This window comes from Gossypium arboreum, chromosome 8 (assembly GCF_025698485.1).
Source record: "Gossypium arboreum isolate Shixiya-1 chromosome 8, ASM2569848v2, whole genome shotgun sequence".
Classification (NCBI taxonomy): Eukaryota; Viridiplantae; Streptophyta; class Magnoliopsida; order Malvales; family Malvaceae; genus Gossypium; species Gossypium arboreum.
Genome location: NC_069077.1, coordinates 22,060,887 through 22,087,931, shown reverse-complemented (window position 1 = coordinate 22,087,931; position 27,045 = coordinate 22,060,887). Strand labels below are relative to the sequence as shown.

General features: G+C 35.7%; 1 protein-coding gene across 2 annotated transcripts; it reads left to right on the top strand.

Moving 5' to 3' along the window:
* The first annotated feature begins 16,260 nt into the window (after positions 1-16,260).
* On the top strand, positions 16,261-22,049 carry LOC108470260 (nitrate regulatory gene2 protein-like). Of its 2 annotated transcripts, XM_017771553.2 has the most exons (5): positions 16,671-16,997; positions 17,108-18,365; positions 18,479-18,663; positions 20,042-20,265; positions 21,036-22,049. In XM_017771553.2, the coding sequence occupies exons 2-5, from the start codon at positions 17,117-17,119 to the stop codon at positions 21,817-21,819; spliced, it is 2,442 nt and encodes an 813-aa protein (XP_017627042.1). In that variant the 5' UTR covers positions 16,671-16,997; positions 17,108-17,116; the 3' UTR covers positions 21,820-22,049. The 2 variants fall into 2 exon arrangements, with proteins under 2 accessions (XP_017627041.1, XP_017627042.1); XM_017771552.2 differs by having other exon boundaries at positions 16,261-18,365.
* The last annotated feature ends 4,996 nt before the right edge of the window (positions 22,050-27,045 follow it).

Genomic DNA, 27,045 nt, shown 5'->3' with positions numbered 1-27,045 from the left:
GCTGCCATTTTTTTTTGGTGGAGAGAACATGAAGAAAAGATGATATTTTCTTTTCTTTATTTTATTACTTATTTGTCAAATAAGTCACCCAACACTTACCTAACATGTTTGACCATTTCATTCCTTGTCTCATGGCCGGCCATCACTCTTTGAATGGCCTAATTTCACTTTAAAGACCCCCAATTTAAAATACAAGGCAATTTAACACCTTTAGGTATTAAAACTCAACTTTTACCTTTTACGCGATCTAGTCCTTTTTCGAAATTGGACTAGAAATCGCTAAAATTAACTTACCAAAATTTACATGCACTTATAAAATTATATTATAACACAAAATAATACTAAAATAATTTTCTCTGGCCTCGGAATAGTGGTCCCGAAACTACTGTTCCGACTAGGCCCAAAATCGGGTTGTTACACACTTATTGCTCTAAGCCTAGGAGTGATAAGAATCCTTTTGTGAAATAGGCTTATGTCCAAAATCTTTATTATAATTAAATAGATCTTTGCTATCATTCTGAGCAGATATTCTTTTATTCTTTCCATTTCATTCATAATCATGCTATATAGATGATTTTTCTTAGATTCTTTGGTCCTATTGGACTTTCTTTCAAATATTCTTTTATTCTTCATTCATCATACAAATAATTATTTTTAAACTCTGTTGTTTTTTGGATTGCCCTTCATCATCATAACAGGTTTCTGGACATCAATGATATGAGCGACGATGCCAACGACTCAGGGTTTCCTTTTGAGCACGATATGTATATGAAGGATCCTCAAGATTTTGAAGATGATCAAGACTATAACCTATCTCCTGACTTGTTGAGAATGGTAGAGTAAGATGAAAAACAAATCTTACCTCACAAAGAGTTAGTCGAAATCGTGAGCTTAGGAGAAGGAAAAGAGGTGAAGATTGGAACTTGTATCACCGTAGAGACAAAGTGAGATCTCATTGAGTTACTCCAAGAATTTAAGGATGTATTTGGATGGTCATATCAAAACATGCCAGGGTTAAATACTGACATTATGGTACATCGAGTTGCCGTAAAGGAAGAGTGCAAGCCTGTTCAACAAAAGCTGTGAAGGATGAGGCCTGATGTTTTGCTAAAAATAAAAGAAGAGGTCAAGAAGTAGTTCGACGCTGGGTTCTTAAAAGTGGTGAGATACTCAGAATGGGTAGCCAATATCGTCTCTGTCCCGAAAAAAGATGGAAAAGTACAAATGTGTGTAGACTACAGGGATTTGAACAAAGCTAGCTCGAAGGATAATTTCTCATTGCCTCACATCGATACCTTAGTAAATAACACGACATGTTACTCACTGTTCTCCTTCATGGATGGTTTCTCGGGGTACAACCAAATTAAGATGCATCCTGAAGACATGGAGAAGACCACATTTGTAACTGTATGGGGAATATTTTGTTATAAGGTGATGCCATTTGGGCTGAAAAATACGGGAACAACGTATCAAAGAGCTATGATTACCCTTTTCCATGATATGATACACAAAGAAATCGAAGTTTATGTCGATAATTTGATCGTAAAGTCTCTGACAGAGAAGGAGAATGTACAAGTCCTGAGGAAATTGTTCCTAAGGTTGAGAAAGTTTCAGCTAAAATTCAATCCAATAAAATGTACCTTCGGGGTTAAGTCCGAAAAGTTGTTAGGATTTGTAGTTAGTGAAAAGGGGATTGAGATCGACCCAGAAAAAGTCAAGGCCATACAGGAGCTACCTCTGCCACGTACTCAAAAAGAAGTCTGGGGTTTCCTAGGGAGGTTAAATTATATTGCCCAGTTCATTTCACAACTAATTGATAAATGCGACCCTATATTCCGTCTCCCTAAGAAACACAATCCAGGTGTATGGGATGAGGAATGCCAAAAGACTTTTGATAAGGTTAAATATTACCTATCCAACGCCCCGGTGTTGATGCCACCCAACCCAAGTAAACCATTAATATTGTACTTGGCCGTATTTGAGAATTCCATGGGGTGTGTGCTCGGCCAGTATGATGAGTTAAGAAGGAAGGAAAGAGCAAGATACTACCTCAATAAAAAGTTCGCTGAATGTGAGACAAGGTATTAACCAATCGAGAAGTTGTGTTGTGCATTGATCTGGACAACTCGGAGATTAAGACAGTATATGTTATATCACACCACTTGGCTCATTTCGAAACTGGACCCTCTGAAATACATGATGGAATCGACAGCTTTGAACGGAAGGATAGCCCAATGGCAAATTCTGCTTTCTAAATTTGATATAATCTATGTTAACCAGAAAGCTGTAAAAGGAAGTGCAATAGCAGATTTCCTGGCTAGTAGAGCTCTAGAGGACTATGAGCCCTTGAACTTTGATTTCCCAAACGAAGATATGATGTATGTTGCAACCACTGAAGAAGATTCTCAATAAGGCCATCTATGGAAACTAAATTTTGATGGAGCCTCAAATACTATGGGTAACAGAATCGGGGTAGTCCTAATATCCCCAAACGAAGATCATTATCCCTTTACTAGTAAATTAGATTTTGATTGCACGAACAATATGGTAGAATACAAAGCATGCATCATGGGAATTCGTACAGCAGAATGTAAGATCAAAGTGCGCTAGTGATTTATCAACTTAAAGGGAGAATGGGAGACAAGAGATCTCAAGTTGATTGATTATCAAAAGCTAGTTCTTGAATTGATTAAAGAGTTTGATGACATCATCTTCTGCTACCTTCTACGAGACGAAAATCAGATGGCTGATGCCCTAGCTACTTTAGCTTCCATGATTGAGGTAAACAAACAAGAGGATGTAAAACCTATCCGGATGAGTATTTTTGAAGCTCCGACTCATTGTTACAACATTGAGAAAGAAGAAAAGGATAAAAGAACATTGAGAAGACTAGTTAGTGACTATGTCTTAGATGAAGAGGTCCTATACAAAAGAAAAAAAGATCAAGTGCTGTTAAGATGTGTGGGCGTCGTTAAGGCTAAGAAAATCTTGAAAGAAGTCTATTAGGGTGTCTGTGGAACACACGCCAATGGCTTTACAATGGCCAGACAAATTATGAGATTCGGGTGTTATTGGCCAGAAAATCTTCGTGTTATGACTTCTCCATGGCCTTTCTCTATGTGGGGCATGGATGTGATTGGGCCCATATCGCCAAAAGCTTCTAATGGACATCGATTTATCTTCATGGTCATCGATTACTTTACCAAGTAGGTAGAGGCCGCTTCATATGCCAATGTCATAAAGTCGACAATCAGCAAGTTCTTGAAGAAAGAGATCATATGTCGATGTAAAATGCCAGAAAGGATCATATAGAATAATACGCTAAATTTGAACAATAGCACGATAGTAGAGGACTATAGTCAATTTAAGATCAAACACCACAACTCATCGCCATATCACCCAAAAATGAATGGTGCGGTGAAAGCAGCCAATAAGAACATTAAGAAAATTGTGGGGAAAATGACTGAGACTTACAAAGATTAGCATGAGAAGTTACCATTTACCCTTTATGCTTACCAAACGTCTGTCAGGACCTCCACCGGGGCAACGCCTTTCTCTTTGGTCTACAGAATGAAGGCAGTTTTGCCAATTGAAGTCAAGATTCCTTCTCTCCAAGTTTTATCAAAGGTGAAATTGGATGAAGTAGAATGGATCCAATCTCGATATGATCAATTAAACTTGATCGAAGGAAAAAGGCTAAGGGCTATCCGTAATGGTCAGATGTACCAAAAGTGAATGATGCAAGCTTATGACAAAAAGGTTCGCCCAAGAGAATTCCATGAGGGGGACCTGGTATTGAAAAAGATCCTTCTAATACAAAAGGACTTTAAAGATAAATTGATGCCAAACTGGGAAGGACTTTATGTGGTAAAGAAAGCCTTTTCCGGAGGAGCACTGATTCTAATTGAGATAGATGGTAAAAACTTGCTCAATTCCATAAATTTAGATTCAGTCAAGAGATACTTCGCCTAAAAAAAAGGGAGAGGCCAATGTGAAAACCCGCAAAAGACACTTTGAGACCTTCTAAAAAAATAAAAAAATAAAAAAATGGAGAAGTCAAAGCGAAAATCCACAAAGGACGCTTTGAGACCAAATGGGTTTTAAGTTGAAAACCCGGAAAAGGACAGCTCAAATTTTGATCGAAGGCGGGGCATGCGGTAGTCTTGTCTTCTTCGAATTGACAAGAAGGAAGGGTGTTACATCTTGGGGCATCAACAAAGTACTGTAGGCCTTCTAGACACATATCAAGTTCAAAGGGTCCTCGAGAAGTTTTGTGTAGAGAAGCTCATGCTGCGATATTTGGGGCACCTATTTTCATCTTATTCATTTTGTACTTTAGCAAAATTTGTTATCTTGGTTAATTTTTCCTCTTCGAGTTTTGCTCTCAATAAAATTTCATCTTGTCCATTGTGATAATCTTTTTCAAGCATTTTTCATTGAAACAACAATTACTGGGCTGATAATATTCACATAAAAGAAGTTTTACATATTACTTTAAGAAGTTTCTAAATAATACAAGAACCTGAAATAGGATTGTTATTTAGAACTCACCAAACTTAAGGGTTAAAAATATTTGAGAAAGAAGAGTCTAAATTATGAATATTCCTTCAGGTTTTCTGTCAAAGATATCAGCTGAATAAGAAGACATGATATTGTGTCAGTGATAGAACCTTGAAGAACAATGAGCAATGACAACCTAAACATTAAGAAAAGATTATTCTTATGACATTTTGCATTCATGCAAATATCATTCATACACATCTAGTTATGAGCATTTGATTCATTCTGATCATGACATCCTAATCTTTGGGCATAAGCATAGGCCTATGAAATCGATTCTACAGGTCATGTTCCCCAGAGGAAGATTTAGCAAGATCAGTGAATCTACAAACCTCATCTCACTGAAGTTGTAGTAGAGCAGGAAGTTACAAGTCTTATCTCCCTGAAGTTGCAGTAGAGCAGACTAAGGATTACAAGTGTTATCTCCCTGAAATTGCAGTGGAGCAGACTGAATATAGCAAATCTTATCTCCCTGAAGTTGCAGTGGAGCAGATTGAAGCTACAAATCACAAACCTTATCTCCCTGAAGTTGCAGCAGAGCAGACTGAAGAAAGCGAATCTTATTCCCTGACGTTGCAGTGGAACAGATTAAAGCTACAAATTATGGAGAATCTTATCTTCCTGAAGTTGCAGTGGAGCAGGTTAAAGCCACCAGCCTTATCTCCTTGAAGCCGCAATGGAGCAAACTAAAGATTGCGAGTCTTATCTCCCTAAAGTTACAGATGAGCAGATTGAAGATAGCATATCTTATTTCCTTGAAGTTGCAGTGGAATAGACCAAAGCTACATAACTTATCTCCATGAAGATGCAGTGGAGGAAATTGAAGCACCAATTACGATTCCCCTGAAGTTGTAATGGTTTGGGACGAGGCTACCTGAAGCACCAAAGATATTGAGACTCGGCAAAGCCGGGAAAAGTTGGTCCTTCTTAAAAGTTTTTGCTCCATTCTCGTTATACGACAACGAGCAAAGAGGGGCAGCTGTAGTAGGCCCAATTTTCCCAGCCCACTAAACCCAATGAAACCCAAAATGATAAAAATCAATTAATAGTCCAAGTAATGTTACAAGCCCAATTCACAAAACCAATTTAAAAACCCAAACAGGCCCAAAATAGAAACACTAGTGGCCCAATAGCCCATAACCTAAACTAGCAACAGAAACTTTAGCCTCCCTAACCCTCTTCAGTCGCCGCTCGTGTCGCGTCGCGTCACCTCCGCGCGCCCCGCTCCACCACGTTCGCTCCACACTTTCACGCCTTCACGGTACCTGCAATAGGAGCGAGAAAATAGCAACAGAAACAGACATTGTATTCGTCTATAAAAAGCCATAATATTATTTTTGTTTTTTTTTTCACAGATACTACAAACAAATACAAACAAATCAATGAATTAAAGAAAATTTTGAAAGGTTTTTATCCTATTATTTTCTTTTTCTTTCTATTTTTTTTCTTCACTTCGTTGTTGTTTCTTATTTTTTAAAGCAAGGAATAAAAACAAAAAAAAAAAAGAGGAGGAGGAGCCGAACCTTACCTTTGGCGTTTGCATCGTCATAGGGCTAGGCTGAGGTGGCCATCTCCAATGAAAGATGGTATTTTCTAGGACTAGAAAGTAAATAGTCCGAAAATGGTCATTTTTTATCTCCGGCCACCGTGGATGGCGACGCCGTTGTAGGAGACCGGCGGCCGCCACGGTGGTCCGACGACTGGTCTTGGGCCGGAGGCTTGAGGTTGGATGAGAGAGTTGAGAGGATTTTTGAAGTTTTTTTTAAAAAAAAAAACAGGTGTTAAAATGAAATTTTTATTGAAAAATTTACTTAAATAGAGGGCTAAAACAACATCGTTTTGGCCTAGGTCTTTAAACCCCAAAACGGTGTCGTTTCATGCTCAACCCATCCGACCCGACCCGCTCCAGCCTAGGATCTGCATGTTTTGCTTTAAAAGAGTTTAATTGCCCTTTAAGTCCCCCCGCCTTTTACATTTGTTTCAATACGGTCATTTTCCCTTTTCTTGTATCCTTTTAAATTCACCCCGCTGAATTTAAAATTTTTTATTTAGGTCCCTTTTTAAACGATGCGCATATGCGGAGGGATTATTTGCCCAGTTGATCCTTCCATGTATGCGCGCATTACAATTTGACCCTTCTCTTTTATTTTATTTATGATTTGCCCCTGAATTTATGTTTTAAATTTTAAATTGGTCCCCTTTGTTATTTGCGCTATTTTATTAATTATTTTAGTGTTATTATTGCTCTAATTATATTTTCTTTTTACGCTTATTATTATATTACCATATCATTATATCATTAATGTAATATATTATTACTATTATTATTATATTTCAGATATTTTCTTACTCAAATACTATTATTTATCTATTTTTATTTATCTATTTATATTTCTATCATTATTATATTTCTATGTATTGTATCTCTATTTATATTTATATACTAATATCATTTTTTATTATTATCATTATTATCACTATTAGTACTATTATTATTTTTATCATTATTATTATTATTACTTTTTTCCTACTATTTTTATTTCGTACTATTATTGTTATTATTACTACTACTACTACTACTATTATTATTATTATTATTATTATTATTATCATTATTATTATTATTATTATTATTATTATTATTATTATTATTATTATTATCTTTTTAACTTGTGTTATTTAATCTTTTATTATTTTTATTAAACTTTTATTTGTTTATTTATTTACTCTTTTAGTGTTTTTTTTACCAGCTTATGGGTTTTATTTATTCTATACATTATTTATTTTAAACCTTATTATTTGTTGTCTAAAATAGTTTTTTTGGTTGTTTTATATGTTATTTTATTTTAGATTGTTTTACATATTAATCATTTTAAATTGCCTTGTATTATTTACTTCAAGTTGTTTTTATAATCTATTTTAAACCCTTTTTATCATTTATTTAAAATTGTCTTGTTATTTGTTTTAAATTATTTTATATCATTCATTTCATTTTTCTTGATTATTAATATTCATATTCAAATTATGTGTGTTCTGTGATTATGACCGTCATATGTACTATGAATTGTTCACTAGTGTATCCATAATGTTGTCGTCCATTAACATATTGGTTTATTCATTTATCATTTCTCTAAATTATAACAATTGTCAGCCTAAAATTCATAAAAAAAAAAAAGGATTCTTTAATAAAGGCAATATTCTGTGTTTGGAAATTCAAGAGATCGTGCCCTAATGCACTGGGTTTCTTTTTTTTCTCGTTTGATCTAAATGACCGAATAACCTTTTAAAATTAAAATGCATGAGTCTTGAAAATCAAAGGACAAGCTTATTCTCGAGGGTTTAAAATGTTGCGTCCTAATGTACTGGATGTGACATTTTATTACTTCGAGACAAGAAAGTCTTTAGCATCTGTTTCTATTTACTTAAGCAAATTCTTTGTAAAAATAACATTAATAAAAGGATTGTATTTTTTTTTAAATCTTTTCAAATCTTCAATTCTCGACAGTAAGACATTAATTAATCAACTAGATATCAATTTTGGGCATTACGAGGGTGCTAATCTTTCCTCGTGGGTAACCGACTCCCAAACCCGTCCTTCTGAATTTCGTACACCAAAAGTGTTGTTTTAATAAATCAAAACGGTTTATTAAAAACGATCATTTTACGAGGTGACCCGATCACACCTTATCAAAACCCTTTTTCGTTTTCAAATAAAAAGTCGATCCCGATTTTTTCTTTTTCAAAAAAGATGGTTTCGTCAAGCAGGTTTTGTACTTTCTTGAAAACCCAACATCTTTACCTCTTTTTTATTGGTTGCGGTTTCCTGCTAGTGTTCCTTTCTTGAATGCCTTCCCTTCTGTGCCTATCAAGGTTGAAGAGAACATTGAATTTACAATTTATGGTTTTTGTCAACAGATTCACCCAGATGATATGTTTGGGCGGCAAATGATAAGAATTTAAATGTGAAACCGTCCTACTTTCTTATTTTCATCTGTTATGAGTTGGCTTAATTCAGTGAGTGAACTAGTTATTTCCCAGTAAGCTGTTTGCACACATTTTTTAACCTATAGACATTTCGTATTGTTTTACATTCTTTTGATGCTAGATTAAAACTTAAAAGATATTTAGCTACGTCAGAACATCCCTTTTTCTCCTCTCTCTATCTTTGGCTGAAATTTTTTTTTTATAGAGTGCCCCTTTTTCTCTTTGGTTGAAATGCAATAAATTTTGAACTTAGAGATTAAGACATATTGCAGTCAATACCTTTTATTTATTTGCAATCATGGAAGTAAAAAGGCGAAAATGGGGAGCTTGGATGAATTGATGTTGGTTTATACAAACATACACTAGTTATTAGTTGAAAATCAGTAACTCTTCGTTGAAATTTTTCTTGTCAGAGTTGAGGCTATGCACTTTTGGGTATTTATGTTACGCCAACTTTGCTTGCAAAGGAAAAACTATTTCTTGATCAAGGATGACATGTATACAACTACATATTATCTTTTAATTTTTGCTTGACATCATATCTTATTTTTTATTTTTAATTTCCGTAACTTTAACTAGAAATAATGCCAATGATATAGGAGTTAGGCTATGAATATATCTGTTGATTTATTTACTTTATGGAACACATTTTCTTGGTGCCTTTAGAGTGCCATGTCTTTGATGGTAAGCATGGTAATGTCTCTGACCCAAAAGAACATAGTAATGAACAATATAAAGTCCAGGCCAGGTTCAGGCTAGACAGAGCTAATAATTTAGCAACTGTTAGTCCATATAATTTCCCCTTTCTTCCTCATAACTTCTAGAATGAACTTTCTTTTTTTGAAGGCATTCTAGAATGAACTTTCAATTGTAGAAATGAGGCATCATATAATATAACTGCCCTCCTGTCTTTCCTTGTGTCCTGAGTGAGATTCTTTCTAGGGCATGCTTTTATATATGCATATATATTGTTTCATTTACAACCTTTTGTGTAATTTCTGCTGAGATTCAGAAAGCTGTTGCCTGGGACATGAGAATTTATAGTTAATTTGTAGATGTCCACGAAAGATGCACGTAAATGCTTTGCTTATTTCATAAAAGTTTTTTCCCATCAGACAAACAATTTGCCAGCACCCTGAGCTTTGATGGAATTGCTCATTACTTATTTTAAACTTGCCTGAGCTAACTTTGAAATGTAGTACCGAGAACTTGAAAAAGAATTAGATCATGATGTAAGGTTATTTGATTACTTACTGTTATTATCTGTTTGTCGTGCGTAACCACTAAGACTTCAATTGTTCAACAAACATCTAGTTGCCAAGGTCATGGCCGGGTTAATTGGCTTAGGAACTGTGCAAGTAGTGACCATAGGCCATGAAATTGATGATTAAAATGAAAACAGCTACCAACTTTAGCTCCAAAGTTTCTTTCAAAAGATGTTCTTTCTGACAGATTAGAACTACTTTTAGAATTAGAAAGTTCAAATTTGAGTTGGATAATATCTTTATGTGTGTGCCTTTGTTGCTCTGCAAATGCCTGCTTAGTGAAAAGAAGAATTTTTGCTTCCTTTTTAAGCAGCCTTTCTTTTAAGGTTTTTGGGAAGATATAAAAGGAGATTCATTGCAATTTCTTGGTTCACAGCTTTAGCTCCTTTCTTCTACTTTTCGCTGGGAAGCTGGTCATTTCTGCGTTTCTGATATATTCTTTAAGGGGGCTCTTAAATGTGACTTATCTGGTGATCAGAATTGAGCAGCGGGAATTGTTTGATGAATTTGAGGAATGGCATATGCTGCAGGTAACGAAATCTTTCCCTGAAACAGAAAGTTCTCACCCTAGAATTTTTGGGAAAATAAGATGTTAGAATTAAGTGACCCAAATTCTTATTTAAATAAAATACGATGGAAAATAAAATAAAAGTAAAATCCATATAGAACTAGACTTCTTTTATTTTATTTTAGAATAAGGTTTTTAAACCTTATTAAACTCCATCTATTTTACATTGATTAGGATAAGGTGTTTCAATCCTACTAGAATATGGCTTTGCAAGCCTATAAATAGACATAGTCTATTCCTCTTGTATTTGAGTAAAAAATTTTTCGACATAGTGAATTTTCTTCTCCTCCGCGCGTGGTTTTTTTCCGAAAGGGTTTCCACGTAAAATTTATGTGTTCTTTATTTTATTTATTTTATTCTATTTTATTTTTCACAAATTGGTATCGAGCTTAGGGTTATTCATCTCGATCACGGTAATGGCGTCTTTGAAGTATGAAATTCATTGTTGGATCGCAATACAGATTTGCGTTGTGGCAAATTAAGATGCAAGCGGTTCTTGCAGATGGATCTAGAGGATGCCCCGCTAGGATAGATAAGATGCCTTCGACATTAACAGATGAAGAGAAAAAGCGTAAGGATCGAAAGGCATTAACACAATTACATCGCATTTGTCCAACGAAATTTTGCAGGATGTGATGAAAGAGAAAACCGCCACTGCATTATGGAAGAGGCTAGAACAAATATGTATGTCGAAAACTCTAACAAGCAAGTTGCATATGAAGCGGCGTCTTTATGCTCATCGTTTGGAGGAAGGTGCGTCGTACACGAACACTTAACAAAGTGTTTAAAGAAATTCTCTCAAACTTGGAGGCCATGGAGGTTCAAGATGATAAGGAAGATCTAGGGTTGATTCTACTTTGTTCGTTGCCCTGTCTTATTCAACCTTTAGAGACACGATTTTATATAGCGCGAGTCTCTCACAGGTTGATGAGGTTTATGATTCTTTAACCTCGTATGATAAGATGAAGCATCTTGTGGTTAAACCCAACTCTCAGGGAGAGGGTCTCATTGTTCGTGGGAGACAAAACCGGAATGTTGATGATGATCGTGGTAGAACACAGGAACGGAATCCTCGTGGTAAATCTAAGGGTAGATCGAAATCTTCAAGCAGAGGTAAAACTTGCAACTTCGCAAGAAGAAAGGGCACATTAAATCTGAGTGCTATAAGCTACAAAATAAGATTAAAAGGAGGTGCGAATCAAAAGGAAAAAATGACGGAAAATTCGGTGAAGGCGATGTTGTAGAAGTCTACAACGATGGTGAACTTCTAGTTGCTTCTATCAATGATTCTAAAGTAAGCGAGGAGTGGATACTTGATTCAGGCTGCACCTTCCACATGAGTCCCAATCGGGATTGGTTTACAACTTATGAAACAGTATCTGAAGGTGTTGTTTTGATGGGAAATAATGCTTCATGTAAAATCGCAGGTGTTGGAACAATTAAAGTTAAGATGTTTGATGGAGTTGTCAGAACACTTAGTGACGTGCGGCATGTTCCAGAATTGAAAAGAAATTTAATTTCGTTGAGTACTCTTGATTCAAAAGGGTACAGATACACAGCTGAAAGTGGGGTTTTAAAGATTTCAAAGGGTCCTTGTTGTGATGAAAGGGCAAAGAAAGATTGCGAAGTTATATGTTTTCTGTGGTTCTATCTTATCTTGGTGATGCAGCTGTCGCTTCCTCTTCCTTGTCAGATGATGATATTACTAAACTTTGGCATATGCGCCTAGGGCATATGAGTGAGAATGGCATGGCAGAATTAAGCAAAAGAGGACTTCTTAATGGGCAAGGAATTTGCAAACTGAATTTCTGTGAGCCTTGTGTTTTGGGAAGCAAAGAGAGTTCGATTCACTAGAGGAATCCATAACACGAAGGAAACGTTGGAGTATATCCATTTCGATCGTGGGGGCCGCCCGAGTGCCTTCGAGAGGTGGAGCTAATTATATGCTAACCTTTATTGATGATTTTTCCGAAAAGTTTGGGCGTTCTTCCGAAGCGAAGCGATGTGTTTTCCACATTTAAGTCTTGGAAAATTATGATTGAAAAGCAGACGGAAAAGCAGATAAAATACCTCCGCATGCATAATGGCTTAGAGTTCGTTCGATGAGTTTAATAGATTGTGCAAGTCGGAAGGATCATGAGACACTTGACGATTCGTCATACTCCACAAAAAAGCGGCGTTGCGAGCGAATGAACGAACGATCATGGAGAAGGTTCGATGTATGTTGTCAAATGCCAACTTACAAGTCATTTTGGGCGAAGCGACTCTCATGCATGTTTTTGATCAACCGATCTCCATCCGTTGCCATTGAGAAAAAGACTCCACAAGAGGTATGGTCCGTAATCCCGCTAATTATTCGATTTAAAGATTTTTGGGTGTCCTGCGTATGCTCATTTTGATAATGGAAAATTGGAACCGAGATCCATTAAATGCGTTTTCTTGGTTATAAAGTGGTGTAAAAGGCTATAAGTTATGGTGTCCTGAAAATAGAAAAGTTGTGATTAGCAGAGATGTTGTTTTTGATGAAACTGTTATGCTACCTAACTTATCTCTTAAAGACTCTTCCAATAAAGAAAACCAAAAGCAGGTGGAGCATCAGATTAATCTGTAATCAACTCCTCAAGCCAATACAAAATTGAGAATAGAGTTGCTTCTTCACCGCAATACTCTATCGCCAAAAACAGGACAAGAAGAGAAATTAAACCTCCAAAGAAGTATGCCGAGGTTGATCTAGTTGCTTATGCTTTAAATGTGGTGAAGATATAGATGCGAATCAAGAGCCATTTAATTATTCGAGGCGATTAGTGTGAAGACTCGAAAAGTGGATGTTTGCTATGCAAGAGGAGATGGAATCACTCCACAAAAAGCAGAACATGGGATCTTGTAAAACTTTCTAAAGGTAAAAAGGCATTCGTTGTAAATGGGTGTTTAAAAGAAAGAAGGGACTCAGGAGTTAAAGAACCCGGATATAAAGCAAGGCTTGTTGCAAAGGGTGTGGTCAGTGCCATCTTTCTTACAAAAGATCAAATGTTTCATGAGAGAACAAAACACATTGATATTCGGTATCATTTTGTTCGTGATATTATTGCTCGTGGTGATATTGTTGTGAGCAAAATTAGCACTCATGAAAATCCTGCAGATATGATGACTAAGTCACTTCCTATAACCAAGTTTGAGCATTGCTTAGACTTGGTTGGTGTTCATTGTTGAAGTTAAACCCTTAAGGGGTTTTTGGAAGAGGTGAAGAACTTGTTTATTGAAAGTTCGCGATGAAGAACTTGTTCATTGAGAATTTGTGTCAAGGTGGAGATTGTTAGAATTAAGTGACCCAAATTCTTATTTAAATAAAATACGATGGAAAATAAAATAAAAGTAAAATCCATATAGAACTAGACTTCTTTTATTTTATTTTAGAATAAGGTTTTAAACCTTATTAAACTCCATCTATTTTATATTGATTAGGATAAGGTGTTTCAATCCTACTAGAATATGGCTTTGCAAGCCTATAAATAGACATAGTCTATTCCTCTTGTATTTGAGTAAAAATTTTTCGACATAGTGAATTTTCTTCTCCTCTGCCCGTGGTTTTTTTTCCCGAAAGGGTTTCCACGTAAAATTTATGTGTTCTTTATTTTTATTTATTTTATTCTATTTTATTTTTCAGATGTGCTTTCTGTCAATGCTGACCTGACAAGTAACATGTAAAGTCCTTGGTTCTTGCAACCTGGCTGGCAGCTCAAATGGCTAAGTGGCAGTTGCATAATCTATGCTTTGCTCCTACTGATTAAAAAATTGTATGGAGTTCATTATAGTTGTCATTGGTTTTGTTTCAAGTCTTCAGGAGCACTTGTGTCGCTTATGCAATCAATGTTGTCATGGTATGTCTGTCTATTTTTTTTTGTTTTGGCCTCGTATTCCTTGATTGCCGCATGGAAGCTCAGTAACACATTTGTAGGTTTATATGTACTGAGAACTATATTTGTAGGATTATTTTCCTTGTGTGGTAGTAGCAGACCTGAAATGGTCCTTATTAGTGTTCCTAGATCAGTGGAACATGATACAGCATAAATAAGTATTAATTCTATCATTGCATTCACTGAAGTCAACTATTTTAGCCACTAAAAGAAACCTCTTAGTCCCTGGCATGACTTTTGCCAATGCAATCATCAAAGAGTTGGTTTAAGATCAAATTACTGCAGTGATTGAACTGCATAATTTTATTCAGTCTATCATTCTTTAATGATAACTACACATATACTGATCGAATTGGTAATAGATAATATATTATTTCATGGTTCAGGGGTTGTATGCAAAACTTGGGTTTCCTGATGACCGGCAACATGTGTCCGACACCTCTTTAGGCGATGCATCACCATGAGAAAATGAAGCTGAGCTGCTCTTCTTCTTCATCATAGCTTTGCTGACTTTGGATAAACGATGTAGTAGCAGAGACACACGTATGACATACCATGTGCCTGTTGAGCTAGGCAGGGGTTCCTGTCAGGTAAAAAAGGACCTCTCCAATCCATTCCAACTAGTAAGCCTTTAGCTCTAAAATGTCTTGAAAAGGTTCTTATGACTTGCGGTGGCTGTTTGGGTGCCTCTTTATGTGAATTTGTTTTGTATGATTTGAGAAAATAGATCCTTTCTTTCTTTCTTTTTCTTCTGCTATGCTAGCTGTTTGCCAAAGAAAACGTGGTGGGACCTAAACAGCACCAAAAATGTCTCATACATAGCACATAAATACCCCCACGGTCTGTGGGGTCAGAAATCAGAATGAATGGTTGGTTGCTTTTGCTTCACAATTTGTTTATCTGAATATAACTCCCTTCTCTTTGATCTTTTTATACTTATATTGTAAACCACAATCCCTATTTGTCCTTTTTCCTTTCTATTTCCTGTTTTCTGCAATGAGCATGACCAAAACTCCATCTTTGGATGTTGGATTTTGAAAGTAAAACAAAGCAAGCATCTATTGTTTCAGTACCGTTGTAAGAAAAGAAAGCTTTGTGTCAAGATGGTTACGTGAGGACAGCGTTAGGGGCTTTGGAGACTTTTGGGGGCTAGTCTGAGTTGGAATGTACGGTGGGTGTCTGAAATTACTGTGATTAAAGAATTTGAGGGGACTTTGTTTGTTAACCTTTTTCTATGTAGGAACTGTTTAATTTCACGCCTCATTTTGACTTGAGGGCATTGAAACAATTGAAGTGTTTCTATTTGTTTGATATGCTGAATCCAGATTGATGCGGTGGCTGCCTTTAGTTGTAGTAGTGAATGATTTGTGTTTTAGAAAATTATAAGACCAAATTGTCAAAATTTACTGATTAATCGCGTTTCTATTAGCTATTTTGTCTGATGAAGCTAAAATGACTCATTGGGGTCTACTCTTAGAAACAATGTGGGTCCAAAATTATGTTAATCTAATCCGGGCATGTCCACTAAAACGATATACTAGAAAAACATTAAGATAATCAAATCTAGAAAAACGTATTCCTTTTGGGAAGATAACAAGTTCCATCTTTTTCTTTCGACTTTTAAGAACCTGCTTGGATTCTCGTTCTTGGACGCTTGCATTACAGAACCCAAAGCAGGAGCGATATAATATTTCTATACCATATGATATATGTACATCTGTGTGCAGCTTTTAGTTTACACTTGGAGAGCAAGAAGATTTGCCTCTGTTGTACTTAAAAAACAACTGTTTCAAAATTCTGGAAAATCTTTTAAAGGTACTTTTACGTTTGTTAATTAACTGCAAGTAGAAACAGATGTTTGCTGCATGTGTGTGGCTTAGCTAGTGAGGTGGGGAATTAGAATGGCTTAAGCAAGAAAGGATCTTTCACACTGTTAAAGGCTTCGTTGTTAATGGTTACATGGGCAAACTAAAAGTGTAGAATCAAAAGGTAAAATGAAGAATTAACACCAATAATAAGAAGAAAAGAAAAGACAAGAGAGGTTGGGTTGGGTCCAGTTAGAATATGGAAATAAAATAGAAAAGGATGAGGGAAAAGTAAACCTCCCACTTGTTTTATTTTTGTTTTTAATGAACGTTGCTTTTCTTAAAAAGGATCCACTCATGGTCGAATTTTTATGTTACTCTTCCTTTCTATGCTTTTTAGTTGCACTGCTTTTGTGCATCTTACTAATCAGTTCAATTTTTGCCGATAAAATCTAATTTAGTTTTAATTGGAACGTAGCATACTTGACCAAGAATTGCACCAGTTGATGAAGATGAAAGAGATTCAATATTTTCAAAGGGAACACGAGTATTGATTCAAATCTCTATAATTACTGCATTTTACAAACAGTTACTATCAACTGCTTTTAGCTTAGTGAGCACAAAATACCCACTCATTTCATTTTTACATATTGTCCTTCTTTCCGCTAGCACAAAGAGGAAATGAATACTTAAAGCAATCATCTCTTTTTCTTCAGCATTTATAAATCTACTTTCACAAGTAATAGGATATAAAAAAGAAAAAAAAAAATTCAAAATCGTTTTTTCATGTAAATTTCAATTCGCTATATCTCGATACGGTTGTCATCTTTTGCTCTTTTTTCTAAAACAAAGTAACATTTGCAATTTACTAAGCTTAAATCAGGCGAGCGCCACCATTAAAGTACGCGCAACTGCCTAAAGCTTCATTTGTTTTTCTATCCCTTCTCTTTTTTTTGGTTGCTCGCCATAGATTTCTTTACACTTTTTTGCTTTTTTGTTTTGACTGAGTAGTGCTTAAAAATGGGTTGTTCGGCATCAAAGCTAGACAACGAAGACACTGTAAGGCGGTGCAGAGACAGGCGCCGCTTTATGAAGGAAGCCGTTAACGCTCGACACCACCTAGCCGCTGCTCACGCAGATTACTGCCGCTCTCTCCGTATCACCGGCTCTGCTCTCTCCTCCTTCGCTGCTGGTGAACGCCTTTCCGTCTCCGACGAAACCCCTGCTGTCGTTATCCACCCTGTTAAACCTTCTACGCCACCCTCCAATCCAATCCCTCCATCTCCTGCTCCTGCTCCCGCTCCTGCTCCTTTCTCTCCTTCGCCTTCCCCTTCTCCGACAGTCGCTAGCTCCAAACTCCCTCACATACTCTCCGCTCCTAGCATCTCATCGCCTGTACCCAATCGTCGCCGTCCACGTAAGTTACCGCCCAAACTCCCGCACATTTTGTCGGAATCGAGTCCTTCTTCTTCCCCTCGAAGCTCGAAATCCGGTTTTTCAAACAACTTTTTCCCCACGGCTTATCAAGCTAATTCCACTTACTCAACGACTCCTTCTCAAGCTTCTTCGGTTTGGAACTGGGAAAATTTTTACCCTCCCTCCCCTCCGGACTCCGAATTCTTCGAGCAAAAGCTACAACAACGAAAGCAACAATTGCCGCGACGCCATCATCGTCATTCAGATGAAAACGACCATGAAGATACTGAAACGGAAAAATCAGAATACGATTTCTTCCGTCCACAGAAACTGAATCATCGTTACGATACCAATTCCCATAACGCCAAGAGTAATTTCGACGAGGAAACCGAAAGAGAAGAAGTGCAATGCAGTGAGTGGGGAGATCACGACCACGACCGTTACACTACAACAAGTTCATCGGATGGAGAGGAAGCGGATGACGATTACTTGGCATCTAGATCCGAGATAGGGACCCGCTCCAATTTCGGGTCCTCGACGAGAGGGGAGTCGGAGAAGTTGAGTCATCTCCATAATCAGACTCCTAAGCCGGCCCAGCCACAGCAGCAGATGTATGGGGCCACCGCGGGGAATAAAATGGATAGTAAGTCGGAGGATGCGGGATCGTCTGCCGGCAGTTTTAGGATGGGTACTATGATGGATACGAAGATGGTGGTTAGGCATAGGGATTTGAAAGAGATCGTCGATGCGATCAAAGAGAATTTCGATAAAGCCGCCGCCGCCGGAGACGAAGTCTCGGAGATGCTGGAGATCGGTAGAGCTCAGCTGGATAAAAGTTTCCGGCAGTTGAAGAGTAAGCTTCAAACATTGAGAAATTTTAATATAATTTGAATAGTTCAAGTTTATTAATGTTAATTAGTTTGATATTTTATTAAATTAAAATATCTGGTTTTTTAACATTTACAGAGACGGTGTATCATTCGAGTAGTATGCTGAGTAACTTGAGCTCGAGCTGGACTTCAAAGCCTCCATTGGCGGTGAAATACCGGCTTGACTCGGCAGCGCTCAATGAAGAAGGCCGTTCAAAGAGCCTTTGTTCTACTTTGGACCGGCTCCTGGCTTGGGAGAAGAAGTTGTACGAGGAAGTTAAGGTAAATTTTCTCTCTTCTTTTAAAAATAAAAAGCTTTTTACTAATTTCGTATCTTAGACAAAAGGGCGTGACTAGGATGTCCACAAATAAAGGTGCCCTGTAGCGTAACTCCACCGCAGTTTTTGACTTTTTTCATATTTGGACGATAACGCCCCTTTTGAAACTGTTGCTTGCTTGGGATTTCATGCTTATAATCAACTTTGGTTGATTAACCCTTTTATTTCTACTATTTTTAACTTTCATTTTATGTTTTTTTAATATAATTTGTTATCTTGTGCATATTATTAGTAATGTTATTAATTGAATTGGTGTTACAAATTAATTCGACACTAATTTATAATGATAAACAATTGTAATGCATTTAGTATTGTTAATCCGATGTATTCAGTGTTTAAATTTCGTTTTACTCACTGTTTCTTTTTTAAGATCACATGTATTTTATGTGTTAATATGATTAATTAATTTCAAACCATATGTTTCGCTATTTAAGGGTGTTATTTTTAAACACACATCTATATTCGAAATCCGTGGTTTCTATACTTATACGTGTGTAATAAGGATTTCTACTTATTTTAATTCCTTTTATAATTATATATTATATATTTATGACATATTATAAAGTGTAATTATTTGATATATCATCACTGAAGTTTTTAGACTTCATAAATGAGTTGAGGTGTGGAGTTTTTTCTAATAATGTATTAAATAACTTTCCTATTATAAATATATTTAAAATAATTTTAAAAATAATACATGATTATAAATTTTAATAAACCAATAATTAATCCTAAGACTGAAATTGATTTAACAGAGAAAGCAGAGTTAACGGAAATCAACTTGGCGGAATGGGTCTGACTTGTGCTTTCGTCGTCTTAAATCTTATATTTTGAGGTTGATATTGTATAAATTTTATATATTGTGAATCAACTAAATAAAACAAAATAAATTTATTTGTATTTACATATTTTAATGAAGTGAGATTATTTTACTATGAATAAATTTGATCATTTATTTTCAGGGTTAGAATGAAGTTGCTTTCGTTGGGACATTTGCTGCTGACTTTTTCCCCTTTGTTTTTTTCCTCTTTTTCATTGAATGCTAAGGCAAAAAGTGGATAGGTGACTTTATGAGGTTACACTGTGGTGTCGTCTCATTGAGACTTTTTCAAGTTTCTTGAATGATTGAATTGGTTGGACATTAGAATTCTGATGTCATATCATCTCTTGGATAAGAATAATAAACATGTGGTGCAAAGATAATTTACCTAATTGTTGGGTTCCTCCCATGAATTTACTTACGGCATTGTTGTTATGTACGTTAGAGCTTTGTTGTGTTGGTGTTCAGCCTAATATAGGCAATAATTTTAAATTAATTTCAGGCCAGAGAAGGAGTAAAGATTGAGCATGAGAAAAAGTTATCAGCATTGCAAAGTCAAGAATACAAGGGAGAGGATGAAACCAAGATAGACAAGACGAAAGCATCGATAACAAGGTTGCAGTCGCTAATTATCGTCACATCTCAGGCTGTCACTACCACCTCTACTGCCATTGTGGGGCTTAGAGACAGTGATCTTGTTCCTCAGCTTGTTCAAATTTGTCGTGCGTAAGTACTCTTTTTCTCCTTTTGTTTCTCGAAATAGATTAGACATTCTTTTGAGGTGTTTATCCTTCAATGTGACTATGTATCCATAGACCCCGTTAAGTACACACTTTGAAATTATATATATATGTATATTGGTACAACTCACACACCCTTAATAGTAGTAGATCACTGCCACGCACACACAAGTAGGCAATCCCTGCTTACTTGAACCCACAACGTGGGCTGTGGTGAACACTCTTGGCCAAAGGCCAAATGCTAGATCATGAAATCTGATCCAAGTACCAATGTAAGCATTCCAATAAATTATTGTTAAAGTTCCAATCCTTGTGCTGTATTAAACAAGAAAAGTTTCATAATTTCAACTCTTTTGCTATTTATAGATCTTTACTATAAGAGAACTTGTTCCCTGGTGGCTTGAGCTATTCAGGAAGGGATTGAATCTTGGATTATTTTATCTCATGTTAAACATTATAGTAAAGATTTCGGCATGCTGCAGAGTAGGTGAACCATTATGATACATAGCTCTGCTATGCCACTTGATCATCCCCTTAGCACCTTTGCTTTGTATTGACTTTTTACTTTTTTAAATCATTTAGACTCAGACAGTGACCCCATTCTACTTGACAGTGTTTCTCTGATCTATAGTCCTTTTAGGCCATAAAACAAGTAGGGGTTGGGTGCTCCTTAATCTGTTTTCACAGGTCGAAAATGAAATTCATCATAGTTGAACAATTTTGATGCTAAAATACTGTAAATTTGAACATATGCAGCTTCAGGTCTATGTGGGCGTCAATGCATCAATACCATGAAGTTCAGAACAATATTGTGCAGCAAGTCCGTGGCCTCATAAACAGATCAGGGAAAGGTGATTCAACTTCTGAACTGCACCGCCAGGCAACACGTGATCTAGAGTCAGCTGTATCTGCCTGGCACTCTAGTTTCTGCCGTTTGATAAAATTTCAACGCAGTTTTATCTGCTCCCTCCATGGTTGGTTCAAGCTCACCCTTCTTCCCGTCAGCAACGACAATTTCAATGGCAATACAGAGCCATCCAATGTATATGCATTTTGTGACGAGTGGAAGCTTGCTCTTGAACGACTCCCTGACACAGTAGCTTCTGAAGCTATCAAAAGTTTTATCAATGTTGTCCACGTCATATCTGTTAAACAATCTGAAGAGCTTAAGGTTAAGAAGCAAACCAAAACTGCATCAAAGGAGCTCGAGAAAAAGGCATCATCTCTCCGCAACATAGAAAGGAAGTTCTACCACTCGTACTCTATGGTCGGTGTCGGACTTCCTGATACTGGGCCTGATCACGGGCAGGTTTTGGATGCTCGGGATCCCCTCGCTGATAAAAAATCCGAGCTCGCAACCTGCCAAAGGCGGGTGGAAGATCAAATGCTGAGACATGCCAAAGCAGTAGAGATTACAAGAGCAATGACTCTGAACAATCTTCAAACAGGCTTACCAGGTGTTTTTCAAGCATTGACCAGCTTTTCTGCGTTATTTACCGAGGCCCTCGACTCAGTTTGCTCTCGTTCCTATCATATCTAATAGATGTATACATTTCTTTTACCCACTTGACTCGGTTGAAATTTATTAGAACGGGTTTTTTTTCTGGCTGTGCAGTCTTATTATTGTTATTTTTCGTAAATACAAGGAAAGTCTTTGTAGTTTTATCATATCATGTGTACAGGAAATTGCTCAGATTATTGTATGAAAAAAAAAGTTTGCAATTTCAGCAGATGAATAAATACACAAATTCCGACTTTCTTTCGTCCAAATTTTTGCATATTCTTCTTATATGTTCGTTGAGTTCTTTTTATTAAGATAAGGAGATAGTACAATCTTACAAAATGAGATGTCGTAAAGAGATGGTGGAGAAGATCAGAGCAGACAATAGAAAATAATTGCGATGGTAGGTGGTGGTGATAGAAGCAATAAACGTTCAAGGACAATGGAAGTTGTGATGGTTGTAGAGATAGTAGTAAGAAAGTTGCCGCAAGAGTTTTAAAATACTTGGAAGTATAAACAAGAAAACCTCTATTTTTGTACTTTAGAAACTAAAAAGTGTTAGTGAGAATGAATTTGCTAAAACAGTGAGTAGTGAAAGTGAAAGAGGTTATATAGTGCGTTGTTTGTTCAATAAATATATAGGGTGAAAGTAATTGTATTCCAAAAAAAGTGGAGCAACTTAGAAATTGTGCCAAACTTCCAAGGTTAGCTCCAAAGTGTTCGCAAAAAATTGTTATGGCTATGAGAAGCTAATAAATGTTTTTGATACGCATGTTGCCTATTATTCAGCTTCCCTACATAGTTTAGCTATTGTCCATTGGCTCATTTTGTATGATGACAAATAGCTCACATCTTACCTTAATGTGTCCAATTATTTTCTGCCATTTTTTTTCATTCCTAAAAAGCCTACAAAAAGCAATATTGAGAGTGTTGAGAATCAAAAGAATAGATCGGAGAGTGAGAAGTCTAGCTTGGAGTTTGCTTCCAAATTTAATGCTTCAAATGGACAGAAATTGAAAGCCTTTAGTGTCCTAAGCAATTGCAACTCCTCCAATCATATCATTTTGGCCATTACAAACAATGCAAAGTAAAAGAGTCGCAAAATGTCAAGAAGGTAAGCGCTCAGGACAAATTGGTGTAGATTATGGATCCTTCTAATTGCACTTGTTGGTAAGGAATCAACCTTTCAAAAGATGAGTTCCTTCCTTGATTTCCAAATAAACCAGAGAGTACAAGTCGTAATAGTGTAAAATCTCCTTGAGTCATGAGAGTTGGTGTTGTTTGAAGCTAATGAATAAACCTGTTTGATAAGAAAGAAACGCAGAGGGAATCAAAATGGAGAGTGAGAGAAGAACTAAGCCAAACAGAAAGGATAGAAATTATCATCAACGGAAAGACATCTCAAGAGAAGTTCCTTGGTTGAAAGGCAATTACTGCAAATTTTCCAAAGAAAAATGATATAATTTTGTAAGGAAGAAGATTGGTATTTATGCATAAGTGATACACGAGAGTGTAAGCATTCTTCACAGAGAAACGATCATCGAAATCCAATTTTCAAACAATTTTGTCTTCACCGCCTTGAATCGAAAGGGTCCTACGAAAAAGATCAGAGGCTCGACCATGGTCGAGTATATTTAAAAATTTCTTTCGATCTTAATTGTTGATGTGCGGGAGAAGGTGTGATTGAACTTCAATGGCAAAGGTAGGTGGCTTAATAGTGTCTATAAAAGGAAAATTCATGCTACACTTATTCAACAGTTTTTACTCCCAAAGCTGAACATTATTTCCTTATATGCAGATATTTCTACCTCTATGAATGTCTTTCCAAGCCCAAGAGTTGGTTTAGATTTGACAGATTCAAAAGGATGGTGATTGTGGTACTGTTGGTGTGTGGGGATAAAATTATTTATATCATCTACAAACTATATCATCTAAATGCTAGTTACTATATCACGATTTGAATAAACAAATAATTTCGTATATTAAATAATTATATATCAAGAAGAAGAAATAATAAGAGTTAAAATATATCACTTTTTAAGTTGTACTTTTTGGTAAGAAACCATTCGTCCAACATTTTAAAAGTATTCGTTGAATCTAATAATGCAACTTGTTGAATAGAAGTATGTTATATAATTTTATACCAATCAGAATCATGCATCTAAAAAAATCAAGCATAAAATAGACAAGTATTTGATTTTTTTGTCAAGTAATTGATGCATAAGACACCCGCATATTTTGCATAATGTAATTCAATGAACACATAACAATTGAATCTAAATCATGCAATAAGAGTAAAACAATAAGTTTGACATACATTTTCTTATGATAAAGATTTCTTTTAAATCAAAATTTGACAAAATCTCTAGACTTGATGCAACTACATTTGCCGATATCCATCCTTATAGCATCATGCTTGTAGTGGCATATGAATACATGGTGAACGGACAAGATTTCTTTAATTTCTCATAAATTGTGAAATTAGAATCTTAAAATTGTTGAAGTGTTATGAGAAATTAATAAAGGCTTCAAGATGTGTATCAATGCCACTTTCTTCAAGATTCTATTCGCTCCCACCTATATTATGGTGTGCAAAAGAGTTATTGGCAAATAAACCTCGAGGATACAATGAAGCTCAATGGTTGTTGACGTTTTGCACTGACGGAAACAATCCATTGAGAATTGAGCGGAGTATAACAAGAATATTAATTTTTATAAAAAAAATTTGCAGTAATTCTTTATAGAATAACTGGAAAAATATAAAGAAACTTTTGATGTATTTTTTAGTGTGTTCTACAAATGAAACTTCACTCCTATTTATAGGTAGTTTTATGTCTCTTCATAAGGATATAACTATCCAAATGAATAGTCATATTTTTAATCATAAATATAATTATTCAATAGATATCTACTTAAATAATTATGATCGTTTATTATCAATTAAATGACATAACTTTTGGTAACTTGTAACATTTTATTTGTAACTATTGAAACACTATATTTTGAAAATATTTCAACAAGTAGTCGGCTCTTAAAATTCTGGTGAGAAGATAGATTGGATTTTTCATTATACACCATGCAATTTTTGAGAGAGTTAATCTTCCTGGGAGCACAAATTTCATCCCAACGATAGGAATGAAATTTTTCAACATCAATGTTGTGTCCCCACAAAAAAGCAGGGATGATCTTATCAATTTCATTACATATGTAATTTGAGGCCTTCAAGATATAAAAGGAGGAAAGCAAAAGTGATATCAAAGTAGATTTGATGAGAGTGAGTCTTCCACCTAATGATAGACCTTTTGACTTCCATCAGGTGAGTTTATTGTTTACCTTATTCAAATTAAGCTTCGAAAAAATTCATTTTCCCTATATAGTGTCCCCAATTCCAGACCTAAATATTTCCCCGGCTGGTCAATTCCTTTTGCATTAAGAATGCTACTATGCCATTTTTTAAGTCTATCATTCCCAGAGTGATTTGCAAGTCTGAACAAACGAATTAAAAAGATGTAGTAATCATCAGGAAAAAGAAGATGTTTAATAGGAGGGGCGTTTCTAGAGACTTTGATTCCCCGGATGGATTTATTCGTTTCAACTTTTGAAGCGTAATGCCACGTTTGGTTGGAGGGAATGGAATAGCTATTCCTTCCTTATTCTTGGATGAACAGTCAAGCTATAGTTTGGTTCACTGTTTTCTTCATTCGATGAATGGTTATTCCTCTCTTATTCATCTGATTTACCGAATCATCATTCAGCAAAGGGGGCTAAGAATAGCCCATTCAACAACGGATGTGATAGCAACTTTTTTCCCCAGACAATTTTACCCTGTATTTCTTCACCCATTGGCTGTCAATTCCGTCGTTGTTGTAAAAGTGGTGCCTCCCTCGATTCTGTCATTGAGAACAGTAGATTCATCTCCGACTCATTCCCCGTCTCCGCAAAGCTGCCTCCTTTCCTTTGTGAGAACCTTTGTAAGTTCCCCTTTTTTCTTCCCCTTCTTGTTTTATAATTTCAATTATCATTGTTATAAGAATTAACCAGAAGAATATTGAGAAATGTAGTTCAGTAATTATTTTTTCATAATTTTCTTGAATTTTGAATAAAAATGGAATTTTTTTAGTTACAAAGACTGCAGTCTGGGGATAGGGATAGAAATTGTAGATTTTGGTATTGGGACCTTTTTCATTAACCAACTCGTTAAATCCAGACAACAGAACTGGTATTTTTGTGATGGATATGATGTGTATGATCTGGTATTTTTGTTTCTTGTGTGTGTGTATGTACTTCTATCTTGTATCTCTTTTTAAAAAGGCGTTAATGTTCATTTTCCCCGATAAATTTGTTACTTCTATATATAGCCGACATTTTATCTTTCTTGTTACTAATTTTCACGACATTTTTAATCTGCATGTAGTTTAAATTGGATATAATAAGTTGCATTTTGTGTTATTTAGGGAATGAGATTGCATACACTTCCCATTGCTTATCTTAAGATTTTGGGTAAAAGTTTATACTAATTAATTTTATTATTTTAGGAAATATTAGTGAAAGGGCTTGAACTACTGAATAAATACATTGGTGCTTCTGAGCAAACGGTAAGAGAGTCTAATCAAGCATTTTCTCTTTTACCATCTTTTATGGATGCGTTCCCCATTGATTTTTGCTTCTTGATATGCCAGTAATATTTATTATAATTCAAACCCAATATGTAGAAAATAACATATATAAACAATAATTTCTAGTGAGCCGTGTAAATGCATAATGTGTATGTATTATTAGTAATTACCTTGACTAAGTTTCAGCAAGTTTGTGTTACATGCATTTTAAGTATTGTATTAAAGGGTATGGGACTGCCGTAATATATTACTGTCAAAGTAAACTTTGCAAATTTGTAGATTTATTAACTCCCAAGGGACTAGGGACTAGGATGCTGAGGCATGCATATCTTATTGACTATTAAGTTCAGCTCACCATTTGCTGTGGAAATATATTAATGTGTTTCTACTATGGAAATATAACTTAAGGTTCATGCTCAAGTTAGTATCTTTCTGCTTGCTGCATTTTATTATTTTGCCTTAATGGTTTTGATGTATTTGTGTTTGTTGCAACAAGGTTAGTTCTCATGTATTTTGATACTCTTCTTCAAGTCTCGCTTGTGGTCAGTGTTGGATTTTAATGTTTACTCAAAATTTTAAAAATTTTCTAAATAAATGAACAGTCCAATGTTGTATTTGCACATAATGTAGTTTCCATTGATGTCGATTT